This window comes from Sinohyriopsis cumingii, chromosome 10 (assembly GCF_028554795.1).
Source record: "Sinohyriopsis cumingii isolate HCF-2022 chromosome 10, ASM2855479v2, whole genome shotgun sequence".
Taxonomy (NCBI): Eukaryota; Metazoa; Mollusca; class Bivalvia; order Unionida; family Unionidae; genus Sinohyriopsis; species Sinohyriopsis cumingii.
The window spans coordinates 34,760,570-34,781,492 of record NC_142970.1 but is presented as its reverse complement, the minus strand read 5'-3'; the positions used below and the strand labels follow the sequence as shown (position 1 = coordinate 34,781,492).

The 20,923-nt window shown below is 35.7% G+C and overlaps 1 protein-coding gene across 5 annotated transcripts in view; it reads right to left on the bottom strand.

The window, feature by feature from the left end:
- Positions 1–286: 286 nt before the first annotated feature.
- The window catches only part of LOC149789863 (mitogen-activated protein kinase kinase kinase 13-like), a 245,253-nt gene continuing 224,616 nt past the window's right edge, over positions 287–20,923 (bottom strand). For all 5 annotated transcript variants that reach the window (XM_089971848.1, XM_089971847.1, XM_089971849.1 and 2 more), the window contains one exon: positions 287–19,808. In XM_089971848.1, the coding sequence (XP_089827974.1) occupies positions 19,704–19,808 (105 nt within the window). In that variant the 3' untranslated portion in view covers positions 287–19,703. The remainder of the gene's footprint in view (positions 19,809–20,923) is intronic.

The window sequence follows — 20,923 nt, the reverse complement described above, 5'->3', positions numbered from 1 at the left end:
TCCAAGATATAGCCTGTGGGTCAGAATCCAGCCTATCTCTCCCACTAAATTTCGTAACTTGCACTGACTGGTAGTGAAAAACATGGGCCAAATGTATACATCGCCCTGTGAATAAAAAAAGAAATGCAATGTGGCCCATCATGTGAATAGGCAGGATTCTCCTGGGTTATCCCACAAGCTCTTCTGTGGCTACATTTCACCTGCAGAATTGATGCCTAGAAAGTGTGCCACTGATGGCTTGCTTTTTATCCATTTGGCTTACAATTGTACATCAGATGAAACCAGCTTCTCTGCATTTGATATTTATTCTATTTCACTGCACAACAAAATTGCATATGACATACTAAGTAATTGGGCTGTGTACAATAACAAATAGCCTCTGTACAAATATGACAAAAAAGAAATGTAAATTAACAAAAATTGATAATTCATGAGATCTAAATAAATATGAACATTTCAAAAATATAAAAATCAGCAAATCAATTCAAGAACATGTTTACAAAAAATTATTGAGGTAAATCATGGCAAAGAATGACAATGTTAATCAGAATGTGCTAGGAATCCTGTAAGTGGTCTTAATAAATGTTCAAAATTAGGTAGCTTCTAAAAAGTAATATCCATTTTTATTATAGGAAAAACTTTAAGGTGATCTGCAAATGAAAAGATTTTGATTGATATTAAATACATCCACCTATATAAATCAAAGGTCCATGATACTTTAAGCAGACCAAAAAATAACCAGCAGAAGCTCAACATTTCTTGCTTGACATACATTAAAAAGCTTTTTCAATTTCTTATAACAAGTGATATCAACTGCAAAGATATCCAGAAAAAGCAAAACATTTAATATATTTCTTCTTTCTTCTTTGTCATGCAAAAATTGCAATAAATAAACTTCCTTGCCACACTTAAGCTTGGCAGTCAACCTTACACAATTTTGCATGTAACATATTCTGTCCTGGTCAACATGTGTGAGTATTAACCAACCATAAAAGTGTGTGGTAAGTAGAGTATTACTGGTGTGTTTATATCTACACTGGTCAAGAACATGTGTGCGAAAAAGCCAATCAAGAAAATGTCTAGTAAGTAGGATATTACTGGTGTGTTTATGACTATACCACATCAAAGGACAATACAAATTAACAAGATTACGCTCATAGGTAAAATAGGTTCTTGACATAATTGTAAAATATCAACAATGCCATAACATTTGTATTCCAAATATCCAACCTAACCAGGCGTACTGCTAAAATGTACATTTTAAAACTCTAGAACATGACCGACCATTCCACTTTGTCCCTTAATACAGACTGTCACACATGTTTAGCAATATACATTCTGATCATTAACTTTTACTACCTACAGTACAATGTGCACCCATTCCCCCCAATTAAAACTTAAGATATCAGCATCTGAAATGTAACACGTGCAATCAAAAGTTTGGAATGCAAATTGGTTGACAAGTGGACTGACATTACATTATATATATATGGTTTCCTGGAGCATTTATTTTCATGTGTCAATTTTCATGCTATACAAGAAAAGGGAAAAAAAAGATTACACTGTCATTACTTTAATTTGCAGAAAGAAATGATAATACTGTCCTCACATTGCCAAGCCATGAAATCCATTTGATATAATAATATCTACAAATGTGTACAGATTCATGGGCTTCCTATACTGGAGTGCCATAAAAGAAGTCATTTTTATGGTCAATTGTTAACCTTCTTTTATTGAACAATAATGAAAAGCACCAAGTTACTTATATACTATTTCATTGAAACAAAAATTATCTTTCTATTTAAAGAAACACGTAATCAATTAATCTGCTAAGGATATTGCCAAAACCCCCAATATCTAATATAGGATACTGATCTAAAATCTACTTATTGACTGAAGAAGAAAAGTCACTGATAGTGATCTGATTTTAAAGGAATAATACAATATTATAGCACTAGTTCAGGTGGGAATACATGTCAACTGTTTTGCTCATTCAACATGACTACAAAACTTGCACATTTATAAAAATACTTCAGTAGCATATGATTTCCCGTAACTTTGAAATGATGTATAAAAGGACAACAAATTTTAAAGTAAATTATGTTTGTCCAAGAATACTTATCCAATCACATTATGTTACGAATATTAGCCTGTTACCTCGTGAATCCAGCCCAACTGAAAGATGTCAATAGACAAAGGCAATGACTCTTGCCCATTACCTCCTCTTGACATCGCCAGTTGTCACTAGTTTTTAGGTGAGCGAGACACTAACAAGGATGCTTACATGTTGGGGAGGTTGGGAGAGTTTTTACCTGATGTGACTGGATAAATATTCTCGGATAAACACAATTTACTAAAAAAATTGCTTTCTCCTTTGAATACATTACCCAGTCACATTACGTTACGAGAATAAGTAATAGGACATGGAGTTGTTTAGCATCTGACCTCTACCTCGGGTATCCTTCTAGGGAAGAATAGCTGAATTCCAGTATTGGTTCCATTTGGAGATAGAACAAGGGATTTAGGTTGAATGATACCAGAATGGTCTAAAAGATTCTATAGGACTATATCTTGCCCAAAATCATGTCTGCCAAGATGCAGGAATGTGTCCAGTATCATGGGGCAGTAGCCTTAGATTGAAATTGGGGTCAACTACTTCTCAAAGAGCTAGAGAAAAAGGTCGGCCAGGTTGAAGGGTTGAGACCCGAAAAATGGACAATATCGTTGGTATGGTGCCAGTCCCTTAAAACGTGTGTGTGTGTGTGTGATTCGGATTTTTAACGTAGCTTTAACAATTTTTCAGTCATATCACTAGGATATCTGCAGTGTGTGACAGTTTATAGTGATGTCTAGCACGGGGGCACCAGTCACATTATCCTGAGACCAGGCTGACCAGTCCTAACACTAACCTTTTAATGCTTAATGACAAGCGAGTCAGCCCCTTAAAACATGCCACTTTCCTTTGTAGGCCTTCAGAGTGGAGGTCCTTCTGCTCTCAAGATTCTCTCCATAATCGAAGCTTTGAATTGTCTCGGAAGGCTGACTTGATAAGAACTGAGCAAGTAGAAGATGATAGTTTGGGCAGGATTGCTTGTGAAGATTTGGTTTGGTTGGAATCTTCTTGGGCATATCTATCATTAGAATGAGTAGATCAGTGACCCAGGACTTGTCCCATCTGAGAAAGGCTATCAGAAACATCTTGCCATTCTGACCTCTTAGCTTCTGTGTTATTTCAGTCTCAGCGCCATAGGAAGGGAGGTGAATGCTCATAACCTCACCCAAATGATTAGCAGGGCATCCATGGCCCAAGCTTTTGGGTTTGGAACTAGACAAAAGTGGGTAGCTTGCAATTCCACCTCATTACAAAGAGGTCAATCATCAGATGCCCCAAAAGTGTGCAAATATAAGTGAAGACTGACTGATGGTGAGACCATTCTGTATGAAAGAACAGACCTATTCGACTAAGTCATTGAATCTGTTGGGACTGTGTCTGACTTGTACTTTGATATGGAGATTGCTGCACCAATGTGACAACTGCCAAATCAGAACACACAGGTTGGTTTTTTGGTGACTCCCTGTTTGAGGAGATAGGTCACCATCAGTGAGTTATCAGACCCAATGAGGACTATTTTTGCCTCGGACAGGGTCTTTTCAGAAGTGAAAGGCACTGATGACAGTCTTCATATCAAGGATGTTTGTTAAGTACAGCCCATTCAAATGGCTTCTATGTAAAACCCACCATGCACACTGGTATCAGTGCTTGCCATTAATTCTACTTTGGGCTTCTCCAGTGGGATTCCCGTTGTCAGCCAACCTGGTCAGAACCACTGACATAGAAATGATCAAATCTTGGGTATGATCATGACTGTCTGATCATGGGGATTGGAAAGGGGCACCAGTTTGCTCACAATGTCCACATAAAACAGACTGCAGATCAAATCTTCTGCAACATGAAATAAATTGAGGAGCATCAAAAACCCTCTCACCTTTTGGAATTGGACATGAGCTTACCCATTCTGATTATACGAACATGAGGAAGTCGTACCAGATTCCGGTTGGTTAAAAATCCATGTCCAGATGGATGAAATTCCAGGATGGATGGAGGTCCAACTTTCCCTGTTCAACAGAAAGCCTGGATAATCTAAAAGAGAGAGGAGATAGTTCCTACCTTGGGGGTAGAATAGAATAGAATTAACCATATGTTTCTGGAGGGGTCAACCTCATACAATGCCTTCATTATAGTTGATGTCAACGGGAACAGGGTGCAACGTAATCCATAACTTCTGTAAAACCCCAAGGGCTAATGCTGAGGTGAAAGGGAGAACACTGAACTTATCAACAGTGTTGTGTTAAGCAAAATGGAGAAAATGTTCATGTCATGGGGTGGAAAGGGATGTGAAAACATACATCTGTCGGATCGAGACTGATGGCATACTCGTCCAATCGAATGGAGAGGCGGATTGAACTAGCCATCTCCATCTTGAATTGGTTGAGGCAACTCCAGTTTCAACTTGATGTTTGCTTTCTGAAAAAGAAACTGCCTTAAATAAAAACCCAGGAACTGTGGTCTTGGCATAAGCTCCACTGCCTGTTTTATTTTATTTTCATCAGTGACTGTATATACTGTTGTAGAAAGGCATCCTTCTCCTGATGTGACAATGCATATGTGAAGAGAGGAGCAAAGGAGAGGGGAAGGAATTGGATGAATGAAACCCAAATGATCACACACCCCAGTTGAGGGAAAGGGGGTGATCCTGTCAGCTCAAAAATGCAGGAGTTAGCCTCCCATGGGTAGGCTGTCTGCAGATGGTGGGGAGGGTATATCAAGGCTTACAGTTTGGAGGTTTGAAGGAGAAGCAATTCTGTTTCTTTCCAACTCTGTACAATTACCTCCTATGTTGGTTAGGTTGTGGTCTCCTGGCATTGGGTTGGGATCAGTATTGGTGTATATCTGACAGGAAATCCCCAAACTTAAGGAAAAACTGAAGCTGTCAAGGCACTGGCCACAGTATGGTGAGCTACTTGGTCAAGGACCCGAGAGATCCTGGCCAACATGTCCCAGGCATAGTTATTTTTGGATTGTTCAGTGAGTTGAAGATTGCCAATTAGGCCAAATCTAACAGAATATGTTGCCATGATGTTCCGAACCAGCTCAGATTTGACATGGAACATTTCTTATCAACTTTGTAGTACAACAGAGCCAACATGATGGCTGGAAGATTTTTGTTGAGAGCCGGAAGATTTGTACTGAAGGTGTTGGAATGCATCTGATACCAGTGATGGGAGGAAGTCACTGAAACCTGGCTAAGAACGCTTTTAAGTTGCCTGGCTCACCAATCTGATCCAAAGCCAGTCATGAATCTCTTTAATCTTGCTGATTGGGGAGGAGCCAGTAATACAGTATCTCTTCTTCCTCCCCAAAATCAAATGATTCATTGACTTTGTAACCTGGGAAGTGGTAAGGGGTGGAGGGCATTTCAAACTGGCCAACACCTGATAGATTTCCTTGATGACAGCTTGAAAGCTGATTGGATCTGAATAGGATGGGTTTTGTCGGTGTCTCATCGCACTCATGGTGTGCCTGGTCCTCAGCCACTTTGGCTTGCAGCTGCTCTGCACAAGTCCTGCCAGTTGCATGAACGACTCTGGCCAGTCATATTTGGCAATTTCACTAGCTCTCCCTTGAGGGTAGGCTATAAGTAATCGAAGTCTGACATAGCTGGCATTGCCTTCTGGTGTGAACAGTGTTTGGTCTGCCCAGTTGCTGGCAGCATATAAGATGGTCTGGAAATCACTGGTACTGGTTGCTCCAAAGGACTGGCTGAACAGACAGATTTCTCACTGAAATCTCTGGTATAGTAATGATAAGATGCCGACGATGCAACTAGATGGACAGATCTAAGATCCCCATATGTACTATTTGGTTGGATCAATTCAACATAAAGGTCCCCTTTCTGTGAACCCTGAAGTGTTGGTGTCAGCTAGACAGCTGGTGATGCTGGGACAGCTGGTAACACTATGGCAGTATTAAGAGTTGGATCCAATGGATCTGCAATGTAACCCATACTGGCTTGGCCCGAAATGCCATGCTTGGACATGGGGGGGGGGAGGACTTATGCCCACTGGGCTGCCAAAAATTGGGGAATACTCCCCCAATGAATGGTTATCATCAACAACGAAACATAGGTTGCATTCCTTGATTTTTTTTCCATCTTTCCTCTCCTTCAATGCCAAAATGACTATTGCTTTGAATGTGTATTTAATGCATTTAGTAAATATTTCTCCTGAAACGACACAAGAAGAGAACACAAAGCATAGATTAGTAAATTTGTATGTGACTAACTAGCTAATAGCCAAGATTGGCCAATCAGTGTGTGACTGACCTGCCCAGACTTCCACTGACTATGTATTATAGGGCTGAATATTCATAATATAAACAAGACTTCCATGCTCTGAAGTTGCATAAATAGCATTTAAATGACATTCTGCTGAAATGAAGCAAAAACAAAAAAAAGTGAAACTAGTAATGTATTGAAATCAGTAAGTCGCTAAAACATTGTTGTAACTAACAGAGAAGTGAAAGTGCCATATCAGGAACCGATGGTCTTGTTATGAACTTACGCACACTGCTTAGTTAATAATTAAACCACAATTCCATCTAAACAGCATGAAATTCAAATAAACTAAGCATAAATATCAGCATTTTTAGAATTTTGCTAATAAGTGTTCAGTAATTGATGGAGTAAGTGAACAAAGTCAAAGGTATACTAACTTATTATGACCTCGTACAAGGTCAATGATAGCAAGCTGGGAAGTTGGTCTTAAAAGACACTGTCCTGACAGGTAACAAAAATCACTCAAAAGTGGCAGAAATTGTAAAATAATGCATACCACCTGCACTAGATCAATAAATCCAAAAGGAACATTGGATGGGCCCATAGGACAACAAAAAACAGTTGGATTGTTGGATGATGAACTGTACGACATATGCTCTGTACAGCAGCAAAGCTAAGAACTATCAACACATGGCCGTGACAAGGGGAGGTAGTGGGAAAGAGTTATTGCCTTTTGTCTATTGAAACAGACAGGGACAGACAAGTTTCCTCTTTTAGCATGGCTGGATTCTCGAGGCTAATATTCTTAATCTAATGTGACTGGAGAACATATTCAAAGGAGAAATGACTTATTAATACAATTAATGCATAAAATGAAAGATTTAATTGTGCTTATGTCTTATGGGATAAAAGTAGGAGTAAAGCATTGCAATAAACAGATACAAAGACAATTTTTTCTGCTGATATAACTTGAGACAGTAAATATATTAAGGTTAAAACATCTTTCTGTAAATAAAAGTAAACTGTACTTTTATAAAAACAAAATTTCTATCCTGCACCTTGCTCATGACACATACAGACTGGACAAACCAAGTGGCAGTCATTAACACTGATTAAAAGTTTGATTTGAACCACCCACTCCCATCCCTACAGACATGTGAAATTACAGAATACAAATTTATAACTGTTTGCAATGAATGGTCACTTTAATCAAAGAAAACAAAACTTATTCTCAACTAAAGGAAAATGATGCTGGTCTTAAAGTCAGACTGAATCATAACATCTCATATAAATGTAAAACAAAACAGTCCCTCTTAGGGATTGACACTCTACTGTCTGGTAAGTATTTCCAGGAATTCAAGGTAATGTAATTTCTTCCTTTTAACTGTGGAGCATTGAAACCATCTTTGATATTCTTCTCTGATAACATAATTCTTAAATTAAATACTGTGGGGACATATTCAATGCCAACTGGGCACCATTTTCATTTAGAACCAAAACAAATTCATAAGATGTCTTCTACTGGAAGAACCATGTTGATATCACTTTCATTTTGGAGAAGCAACATTTACAAGATTTCCAAGATGGATGCCATGGAAGCCATATTTGAGCACCATTTCTATTTAGTACCAATCAAACACCATAAGAACTCTTTTGGTAAAATGTCATGTCAATGTGACTACCACTGAGGAAAAACAGTGACAACAAAAATTTCAAGATGGCTATATTACAAGTTGGATCAGCAGCATTTTCTTTCATGAATAACAAGACATGATGAGAAATGTCTTTCAGTGAAAACTGCAGGCTGATATGACCAGGTGTAAAAGCAACAACACTATTAAGAATTTCAAGATGGCAGGCATAGTGACCAACTAAACATCATAAGAAATTGTTTTGTATAAATCAATGCTGATCCAAACATCCAATTAGGAGTAGTGATAATACTTTCAAGATGACCACCACTTTCATTCTGGACCAGCTATACAACATAAAATGTCCACTGGATTTTTAATTTAGATTTCACAATTTTTCAGTATCATGATGTCCCACCCAGTCACATTATCCTGACACCAGGCTGACCAGTCCTAACACTAAACTCTTAATGTCAAGTGCCTAGCGAGGCAACTGCTAGTACCATTGTTTTTAAAAAGTCTTGAGTATGATGTGGTTGAGGTATGAACCCATGATCTCCCACATCCTAGGTGGATGCTCTAACCATTTAGGGCACTGCACTAGTCCCACTGGTGAAAACCAAATGGCAATATTACCTTTTGTTCAGGAAGATTAACAGTAACAAGTTTCAAGATGGCCACTGTGGCAGCCATATTGGATTATCAGGTGTAGTGATAACAAACTTGTGATAATGGATGGTTGTTTAAGAGATGACACACAACAGACCATCCTATAAACTCTTCTGGTCTCTGTCTGATAAGCAGAGCTATAAAAAATAAAGCAGGATTAAAACCTAGAATAGATGAGATCATGTATCACTAATTCATTGATATAAAATCATTCTCATGACATAAACACATATACACACACACACACACGTTCACATAAATACCACCAAGCAAGCTGAAAAGCTTGTCACATATAATTGCTTAAATTATGCCAGTGCTAAAATCAATAACTATTATTAACAACCATCATAAAAAGTGTGGCGGTGGAGATCATCATGTGTATAGGAAATTTGTTTGACAAAGCTATTCTGTTAAAAAACATTTATGGGAACAACATCTTTTCCAAAATGAAAATTTATAACCCTGATTTCTTAAACCAAACAAGTCTTTTGTTAGGAATGGAAAAGAACTCTTGATATGCAACAAAGTTACTATGCCATCAACTGGCTTTACACTTTGGGTGGTAATCTCTTCCTGCGATTAACCACAAAATGTTAAAATATTAACACTTATTATATAAATAAAGCATTACCTTGTGTGACTTTTTTTATTAAGTTCCTGTTTCTCTAATTTGCACTAATATTTTTGACAGTTTTCTTTGTCTTTTGAACAGTTAGAAATATAAAGAATTTACACAGAAAGTTATAAGAATTAATGACAACTTGGCAAATTAGACTAAATTTTTGGAAAACATAAATGACAGAAATTAAGATTTACACTTCACCTTCATTTTAGCCCTCCAAGTGTAAGTAGATATGTAGATCCCATTTCTTACCTCAAGAAAAGGCAAATAGAGGCACTTGCCTGCTTAAAATATAAACTGTTCAATTAGATATTTACTTAAGCTGTGCCTATTTGTATTCTTGTGAAGGATAACATTTAACTTTCTTTTCTGTAGTCATTGATTTTCCTAATGCATAGGATACAACGGTATCTGAAAGCTCTTTAGCTGTGAAAGCAGTAATTGTCTGTACTGTGACCTGATGAGTCCATTTTGGTTATACAACAAATTATCAGTTGGTTGAAAATTACAAAGTATTCTGGTACATTTTAGTCAGTCTGGAGATGATTTCAATATAACATACACAGTTTAGTAGTATCTTTATAAACATTAAAGTTTATACAACAAATCACTAAGAATTATCTTGCTACATTGATGTTGTTGTTGTAGAGTTTAACGCCATTTTTCAGCACACGATAGGCTATACATGGGGGCCAGTATTAATGGTGGAGGAAGAACCTGGGAAATCCCCGGAAAGAACCGCTGACCCTCAAGAAGCTACTGGCAAGCTTTCTCACATACCTACATTGGCCGAATCCGAGACTTGAACCTACGCAGACAGAGGTGAGATGACAGTGATCCGTAATGGAGAGCACTTTAGACCACTCAGCCACTTGGGGCCCCTTGCTACATTGAAAAGCAGTAAATAATCACTATTTTGCAAAAATCTGAAAGCTTTATAATCTTCGTCCTCATTCATCTCAATTTTCATTATTTACTATGTAGTCAAACATCGTTGTTCTGTGTGAACTTTGTTTTCAGCAATTTAAAAATGTATTGCATCATTAGAATTGGCAGACAAATGTTTCAGTAGAGGATCTAACATAGCGAAATCACAAGCAGATCCATCTAGGCGACTCTTTAAGTGACTATATCTTTCAATTGGTGCTTTATATTTAGCTGAACAATTTTCACGACCGCTCCAGTGGCCTAGTGGTTAAAGTGTCCGCTTCGGATGCGGGAGGTCGTGGGTTTGATCCCCGGCCGAGTCATACCAAAGACTTACAAAACGGTACTAACAGCTGCCTCGCTTGGCGCTCAGCATTAAGAGGTTAGTGTTAGGACTGGTCGGCCCGGTGTCAGGATAATGTGACTGGGTGGGACATCATGCTACATGTCTGCGGCATGATGCCCAGTGCTAGACATCACAATAAACTGCCACATTGCAGACATCGTAGCAATATAACTGAAAAATTGTTAAAGCTACGTTAAAAATCCAAATCACATCACAACACAATTTTCATGCATATTTTCATTCACTTAGTACATTCATTGAAGAAACAAATCAAAATTAGTCTGTTTTCCTTTAACATTTAAAATTTTGATCACAACTGGCAAATTAAAGCTGCATATAACACTTGCTTTATTGTCAAAAAAGGTGGTGAGTGTGCATTTAATTTGGAATTATCATCATAAAATTTTACTAAGAAATCATTTTATTAACAAAAATAATATGACAACAAATAAAATGTATGATGAAATATCTTGTCAATGAAAATGTTGGTTAATAGCAAGAGGTGACAACACAAATAAGTAAATACTAATTAAAGAAGTCTTGTCTAGTGAAATTCATGTTTTATCTTTTAAATCAGTCTTAATGTAATAATCATAAATTTGATATGCTTGCTTCTATTCGAACATAAAGAATAAAAATAATGTTATGGCAATGCCATGAAGCAGTTCAATTAAAATGTAAATGCTTACTCAGCTGTTTGGACAAATGTTGAGAACTTAATGGGTCACTAGACATTATGATACTGTCTATACATAATAGGTATAGGTAATCCTAAGTCTTGTTAAAATCACTCACTCAATGCAGACAACTTCAAAGTGTTTGGCTTTCATAGTGTATAGCCCTTGCAGACCTAACAAAATTGTCTCTGTAAGGGAGTTGATTTTTTTCCATAAGTCTGACCAGTTTTCAGTAAGGTGTAACAAAATATCATTTACTGCTACTGAAAAGATGTAAAATATGTATTTAATAGGTTATTCCAAACAGATGCTGAAATTGTAAACATCATATTCTACTGAAAAGTAGACCTTATTTACCTCTAGTAAACTTCAATTACAAACCCTATGCAGCTCAATGGCTTTTTGCTATCTCTCAAACTGACGTACTTCTTGGAGTTTTTTTCCATTTCACATGATGACGGCAATCATATCTCCCACCATGAGATTAAATCAAATCAACACAATTGTCCAATAAACATAATTGCATCCCTTCATGCTTTTATTCATAAAAATCTGAATATTCGGTTTTATTATTCTGTACAAATTATTAACACTTTTAATAAGCTTACTTTCCATTCTGTATTCACCATGTATCCCTTGCTGGATGCCATTTAACAAAAATTCTATAATCATTAGTTGATTATGTAGATGCTTTGCATGAAAAAAATAGGTTCAGTTTAAAATGTACTGGGTACTACTGTCAAATTTGTCTGGTACCCTAATTCTATTAAAATGTAATATGAAACCTGGATCCAAATCAAACATGGATGAACCAACTGATAAGTTCGAACTGATATCATCATTGGCATTCAAACAGTGCTATCCGACTCATTCAAGTAGGTCATTGCCTGCTTTGATCCTTTTGGACCTTTATCTCTGATAGTGAAGAAAATCCTTCAAGCTGCTATTTTTGGTTTAGAACCAAATATTTATAACCAATAAGATGGTGAAATGTATTCCCAAGATTTTCCAAGATTCATTTTTAGAAATTCTATATGCTAAAATTAGACTCTTGTAAAGTATAAAGAAGGATAAGACCCGAGTAAACCAAAGTTTTCACCTACCAGATATGGGCATCATGCCTTTTATAGCCTGTATGCAAAAATTTTCAATTATCCATATTTTACTGCAACAATCCTTTTCCATAGTTTTTGCTTTTTTTCTGTAAGTCAATATTTTATGGGTCATTTTTGAAAGACTTGTGGCAAATTCAAAGTGTCTGCCATTGAGGTTTTCTTCATGGACTTTTCACTGACTTCTATAAGTTTTCAAGTGGTAATGATTCTGACTTTGTTTATCACTGTATAACAAGGTACAAGGGTGGACGAAAATCTCAAGTTCATCACTACAGCAAAGGGATGCTACTCCATCTGGTAAGTACTGGAGTCATCTGTTTTTTGATCCATACTACATCATCCCATTTGAGTTACTGGTTGTCAAAAATGTACAAAAATAATAAATGTTCTGAATATAAAGAAGGGTAATTTTTTTGTACTCCAAAAGATAAATTCAGGGATTCTTTGGCAAAATTCAAGGTTGTACATAACATACTGGTCTTTGTCTAAACTGTCGATTGTTCTTCAAAACTGGCAGCAATGCATACAAAAATATTGAGTTCTAATGAAACATATGCACCCTTGTGCTTCCTCTTTTATTCAATTATTTTGTTGTTGCTAATCAATGTTTAGTGTTCCAGGACAATGCTGTATGCTGAATGTGCTTATCAGTACAAAAGACACGAGTTGTTTTATCATTGACATGTGTTGTTTTGTCAATGACATGAGTTGTTTTGTCATTGACATGTGTTGTTTTGTCAATGACATGAGTTGTTTTGTCATTGGCATGAGTTGTTTTGTCATTGACATGAGTTGTTTTGTCATTGACATGAGTTGTTTTGTCATTGACATGAGATGAGGAAGTTTACAGGTGAAGTCTAGCTATCCAGCTTTAGGTCATTTTAAATGCCACAGATTCTCCACCCACTTGTAAACCAGAGGAAAATGAGGAAAAAATTAAAATTCTAAAAGACATGCTGATGTACTTTGAGGGAAAAGAAAAATGTTTTTGAGGCAAGGCAAGTTTAGGTACCTAGAGAAGACTGGGTAAAAATAACTATGATTTTATAACCCTGATCAAATGGAAACTGAGTAAAACACTGCAGAGGGTACAATCAATGAACCAATTGCATTGATATTCTTGTGTCTTATACTTACTCTGTTTCATCCTTATGATACCAAAATCTTTCTCATCTTCTAAACATTGAATTCCTCATAATAAGAGATACATTCATTATGACATTACAAGACAAAGGCATATACCTGACTACTACACTGCAAGCCAGCTTAGTGTAGCAGTTATTATGAAAATGTAACATTCAATCATTCCTACGTCAAGATGATGTGACCCCACAAAAGACTAATTTTAAAAAAATATGACTAGCACATTTTCATGCTGTATGATAGCTGCCAAATTCAAATTTATCACAAAATGATCAGGAGTACATGCTAAAGGCAGACAAATCACATAGCTTATCAATTTCTGTCCAGGAAAATTTCCAAATGTTGAGGTATTATTTCTCCCAGCAGAGCACTAAAGAAAACTTAAGTTGATTAAAGCACATTGTTCATCTGAACCAGTATTCAAAAACTTACCTTCAGGTTCTTACTTCAGGACTAGGGTAGATGAAATGTCTTGGAAAAAACATCAATAAATCATTAATAAACCCCCCAAAATTTAATAAAAATACAAGAAAACTACACTGTATGACCTACAACTACAAATCATTTCTTTCTTGTAGTGTTAGACTGAAATGGTCCCACAACCTTTCTTTATAAAAATTCCTCTGATGACTAGGAGAAGAAGGAGGGTGGAGCTTTCCATTAAATATTTTATACTTGTCAGACTGTCTGATCTACAGTCCCAACATTAGGAATCTGAACATGTAACAAGTCACATAAATAATTTTAACTTGAGTGAAACCCAACTATACCATGCTTTGTTTGTAAACAAATTCTAATATAGCATAATCATAAAATATTACAATAATTTCATCTATGCAACTAACATAATGATTCAATATTTGGTATGTTGTGATGCATTCTTGAAGAAAAAATATCTTCTACCTTATTTTTTAAAAGACCGTAGCTCCTTAACATGCTGACAATTGTTAATCTAATAATTATTGAAACTTCAACAATAAAGCCATTAGGTCTTCTTTATGCTTGGTTACCAACAATCAACAAATGCTTTCTCAGTCATCTGGCATATTCAACAAGTGCCAATAAATGTTTTCTCAGTCATATGCAACAAGTGCCAATAAATGTTTTCTCAGTCATATGCAACAAGTGCCAATAAATGTTTTCTCAGTCATATGCAACAAGTGCCAATAAATGTTTACTCAGTCATATGCAACAAGTGCCAATAAATGTTTTCTCAGTCATATGCAACAAGTGCCAATAAATGTAGACATTAAGTTTCTTACCCAGACTTATTAATCAATCAATTTTACCCACCTAGTAAAGGGAATCAATAGACCACTAATGATTACTCAATCAACACAGTTTGAAAAAAGTTTTCACCTGAATTTTCAAAATAAGTTTAATCACTGCCATCACTCCTCCAGTCTAAATGAAATCCTCCTTATTTTACAGTAAGAAATGCAAACAACAAATCACTAGTATGGACAACCCACTGCAGTGGTAAAGCTACATACATATATCAAGCATGTGGAACTTCCTCCAGGATGCTTGGCAGATAGAGAAAAAATGTACCTATACGATGTGAATGTAACTTGATAAAACCAGGTTGTGGTTCAAACGTGGCACAAGAATAGTAAATTGCACATGCCTGGCATATAGCTTGTGCTGATGAGGACCACTGACTGGAATGGTATCATTTAAATTGCAGGGGAGGAGGGATTTGCTATTATAACCAAACCTACTACCAGTTTTTCATCTGCAGTATTGTAAAATCATACCGTATATACTCGTGTATAAGCCGACCCCCAAACTGAACAGGTATAAAGACTAAAAAGTGCATGACCCGCATATAAGCCGACCTACAACTCCGAGACATATCAATATGCATGAGGTAAGTTTTAAATGCATTTATTTAGGCAAACTTATGTTAAAAAAATTTCCTGAGTACTTATCGAGGTTGGCATGCATGATTATTAAAAAGAATTGGTACAAACTTGTTTGAAAAGTAATTTATTTAATTTTGTTTTCTTATTGTTTCTGCCTAATTTAGATTTGTGTATAATTTGATTGAACGATGACAAGAATTTAGCAATTGCGACTTGCTGTAACTTTAACTCTCCCTTTTGACTTGATTATTGTTTGTTTATGCATTATTGCATTGGACATTTTACATCAGTGTACCAGTAATTTGAATTGTAAATACCTAACTCATTAAAATGTAATACCAGTATGACAAACAATGAACAAACAATACGGTTTGATGGTAACACTGTAAAAGCTGAATTGTAGTTTGCTTTGATGTAAGCAACCTTACACTATACTTGCCTACTTCCCGATTTTTGCAGAGAACTCCTGATTATTAAATAAGGTCTTTGATTTTCATTCTTCTAAATAAGAAAAGTCCTACATGTTCTGTTGTATCGCCTGTAAAGTATTGTTGTGATGAAATAATTACTTTACTATAAAGAATTCACTTCTTCACTAAATGGAATGTTAAGTTACCAAAACATTATTCATGTAAATTAATGACTTTTATTTTACCTCTACAATAATAATTTAAAAAAAAAACAAGAACAAAAAAAGGAAACCACAACAATACAATCGTCCATAGTTTATTTAAATCCCAAGAATGATCACTATGAATGCTGTAACTCCATGTGCTATGGTGCCATTCCCACGAAAGAAACTTGCATGAATGAACACCTGGCATTTTTATACAGTATATACCAATGTTAATTACCATTAATTACCATCATTAAATTAAAAGAAGGAATGAAAATACATACCACGAAGCAAATGTGTCCTCAAAAAACTCATTCAGAATACATGTTTTATAATAAACAACCCTAAATGCTTTATGAGTTGACAATAAGGGAATAAGGTCGGATATACAAAGAGGGAAAATAGTTGCCACATGTACGGTACCATGAGGCTGGCTATTTTCATACCTTTTGTTCAACAAAATTGGGAATCCTTTATTTGCCAATCAACTGCTGGTGCTTGCATAACACACAATAGTGTAGAATGTGGTTTCTTTGAATTATGGTGGAGGGCAAATTGTTTTCACAAAATAGTTGCATGGAGAAGGATTAAATATTAATTAGTCGTGCTGGGTTTCTTGCTTGTTTAATTAAGACTAATCTTTAGCTATTGTGCAGTTTGACCACAGCTGACCAGAATATGAAAATAGGGCATGTCCTGGGGGGGGGGGGGGAAATAAGGCTCATCACAGGGATAAACGGCAAGTCTTTTTGCGAATTTCATGCATAATGGACCAGGAAAATTGATCAATATTTAGTGAAAACAAAGTTATAAAAATACCACGAAAAACCTCCCGATTTTAGGTCCCAATCTCTAATTATTTATATTCAGCCTTCCTACTTGGCTTTTGAAAGGATCATAGGTATGCCTTACACCCTGTGTTACAAAACTAAGGTAATCATGCTAATATTATGGAAGAAAAGGCAATTATATGTCAATGTACTGGTATAGTTACCAGTCAAAATTCCTCTTATCACAAGCCAGTTTCAGGGTTTAAATGCTTAGCTTTAACTGGCCTGTACTGCTGTTGCAAAATGAAAGACATATTCGCCGACTATCAACATAGGAGATGCTGGAACATCAAGCTTCCAATTGTGTGGAAAGTTATGATGTTTGTTCAGCTAAGACACAAAATTAAAATTGATTGATGTTGATCTTAGCTGATCTATATGAGAATTTTAGCCTTTATTATTACCACTCTTCATGAACATGCAATTATGATGATCATGTGCCTTGTACAATTAAACATGCGTACTTTTAAAAATATTACCTCAATTTGTAGGATCACTTATATCGTTAAAAATGAGTAACTTGTGAGCACGTGATTTAACATAAATGAAACATCTATTAAGGACTAGCTGAAATGTTATCTGGAAGAATGCAATTTGGTCGAAACAATGAATAACGCAAAATCTGCATCTAATATGTTTGGGAATAAGTAAGGTTTTAAGTGACGCTATGCACACTTGGCACTGGGTAAGTACTGTACATTATAGTTCAGCATGGTTTCCCTGGTAAATTCAACCGGCTCATGAATAATGAAGTATGTATTTACTTTTAATTAACTTCGTGTTGGAGAAATCAGAAAATATACACGTGCAAAATAATAACAACATTAATCATAGTACTTTATAATGGTTTAATAATTGTTGGGTCACCGAAAGTTACTTTTTAAAAAAAATGTCTGTGTCTTAAGGACACAGAAAAAATTATTGTTTCATGTTCCAAGATTTACAGCCATTACAGCAGTCAACAAAATGACCTAAAAACTGTCAAGTTTAGACATTGGCCTGCAGATAAGCTGACCCCCCCTTCTTACAGGTCTTTATTTTTCCCAAATTATTTGGCTTATACGCGAGTATATACAGTAGTTTTAAAAAAACCTGCCAATTAATATTGAATTGATTTTCTAAATTATTTCCTCTGTATGAATTCCCAGTTCAAGCATTTTTCAACCATCAATACACGTTTCATTTCAGAAACTACTAATGTCTGTTTTATACATATTATTTTTGGTCAGAAATTAGACCCTTTGGACATGTCCAGAAAATATGAACATTTCGGAAATAGAGTGGTTCATAAGTTAAGTGTGAGCGTACTAGCAAAAAATTTGGGCTTTGCATTCAATGGATCTAGCAGAAAATAACTAGACTTCATACTTCTTTGTGCACATGTAAAATGTAATTACTATTATGGATACAATCAGCTGGACTGGTGATAGGCAAGCACATATAATTCAGTTACACTTAAGTTGTTGGTTTTCTGAAACATTTTCATGTATGTACCAATGAATGGTTTCTCCACATCATTTTTATTAAATATGTAATTACTGCTATAAGTAACTGCTGTTTAATATGGAACATGCTGAGTCGCTGAAATCCAAGTTTTGCATCTCACCATTCACCTATTTTGTATTGCTAACATGATACAAATGTAATATTTTATTCAGTAAACTTACTTGTTTCCCTATAGTATGATGGCACTCTTCTGATCCCAATCGTCATGCTATAGCAGGGTTTCACTACACCAAATAATGTCTTTATACTGTATCAATGGCATACCACAACCTTCCACTATCTGAGTTGTATTGCATTATCAATATGCATGCTGTACAACTTTTCTGCATCACACTCATGCTCAATTTATGACTGATCATATGTAGAAGAAATGAAGAGCACTGGAAATTGAAGACTTCTCCTTTGTTGTTGTTGTTGTTGTAGGGGTTTAACGCCATTTTTCAGCACACGATAGGCTATACATGGCGGCCAGTATTAATGGTGGAGGAAGAACCCGGGAAAACCCCGGAAAGAACCACCGACCCACGAGAAGCTACTGGCAAGCTTTCTCACATACCCACATTGTCTGAATCCGAGACTCGAACCCACGCAGACAGAGGTGAGATGGCAGTGATCCGTAACGGAGAGCGCTTTAGACCACTCGGCCACTCGGGGCCCCGACTTCTCCTTTGAAACTTGAAAAAAGTCTATAAAAATTCTAATAGCAATCTGGCAGATGCTTCAAGTCTGAGCCAGTTATACCAACCTATAACAGTTCCAAAATTTGTACAAATATTAGCTAAAAATATCTTTGTTTCCTTATAACCCACCCACACCCAATACTTTTGGAAAAGTCATGTTGGCCCCTGAGCTTACAGGAGTAATACTAAAACTGCTAAAAGCAGAGTTGTGACACCATCATTTTAATGCTTCTGGTCACAGTGACAGACTTTAGGCAAATAATAACAGTAAAAATGTTGTATCATAAAATTTTGACACTTATTAGTGTCATGACATCATGACTGTCACAGTGTAATGAAACATTTTTAATGCCAAATAGCAATATTATCAAGCAAATTAAATTTATGTGATTATGCTTTTGACATTAATTTTATGAGGTTTAATAGAATATGCTGCTCACAGCTTATGTTCTAACTTGATTCATGAATTTGTATCATATATACACTCATACAAAAATCTTCTATTTCTTCTTAACAAATATTTTCATTCAAGCAGTCATACCTTGCATTTTGAACAAGAACTGCTTGGAGTATGAAATACAAGTCATAAACAATAAAAAAATCAACATGTTTAGCTACAGATCTACAACCAAAGCTTGTGTTGTGATATGGCCATTGTATCTTTAACAAAGTTAAGTAACAAAAATACAAAAAAACAACAAAGGGTGATAACTCTGGCCCTACACAATGGGTTATAAAAGGTCACCAGGCAGCAGAATTTTCCAGGGACCGTGTCCTATGCACTGTGGTGGAGACAGTTATATCTGAACAACCATCAGAATCTGAGCTGGTTTCACTGTGTTTTTGCTGCAAAATGAAGTGAAAATTATCAGTTGAAATTCTTAAATATAGGTAGAAGGATTCTTCAACAGTCAATATTATGTCATTATACAAGACCTTTCATGGTTCCTTTAAAATATGGTTGTAGATCCCATTTCAATAAGTGGTAGTAAAATTTTTGTTTATCATTTACTTGAATATAATGAAGTCTGACTGGTATAATCAATGGCTCCCATGGACAGTGTTATAATAAGTAGGGAGCACTGTGTCATTTACTTCATTACAAGGCAGGCTGATAATACCCCAACTACTAAGGAAAGCATTATAATGTGGGAGTACTGTATCATTTACTTCATTATAAGTAAAGATGCCAAAATTTTGGAAAATTTCTACAGGGTACCCATCAATCCTAATAATTGGTTAACTGGGTACCCAATCAAAGGGAAATTGTATTAAATGTAAACCTGAACTGCTTTGTTGTAGGTTCAAACATGCCAAACCCCAAGAGAGGTACAAGTGTAATTTATTACTAACAGAAGTGGCAAGAAAAGCGTAATATGAACATAAAAAGAGCAATATATATTAAATGCCATAATTACAGAAAACTGTGTGAAAAATTTACATATTTATTTTATATAATCTACGTTTATTTCTGCTACTTACCTCAATTTGCAATTAAAATTTCTGTCACAAATTGGCTAAACCCATGCAGACTAGTAGTTAATACAAGAGTATAGACACAAAGGACTTGGAATGGTTTCATGTAAAATTAATGCAAAAGCTACTGTATTTACACATGTGGTCAATTTTTATTAGTTTTTTTCATTGTTATTAAATAACAGTAAGTTCCCTTGTATCTAAATATTTCAGTGAAAAATTTAATTCTGTATAGTTGTCCATTTTGTTCATTTTTTTCCTAACATGGTATGAGAAGTGCATGTTACAGTAACAAAGTTTTGTGTTGCTATGACAAAAATAGTTGTCTTGGGTTTCTCACTAATAAAGAAAAAAAGAGAGTCCAGTAAACAAACATATGAACAGTGGCCTTGTCCTGAACAGCTAATACCTACTCAAGGGCCACAAACTTGAGGCAAAAATGGCAAAACTGTTCATTTATATTGTGCTTTCTTTTATTTAAATTG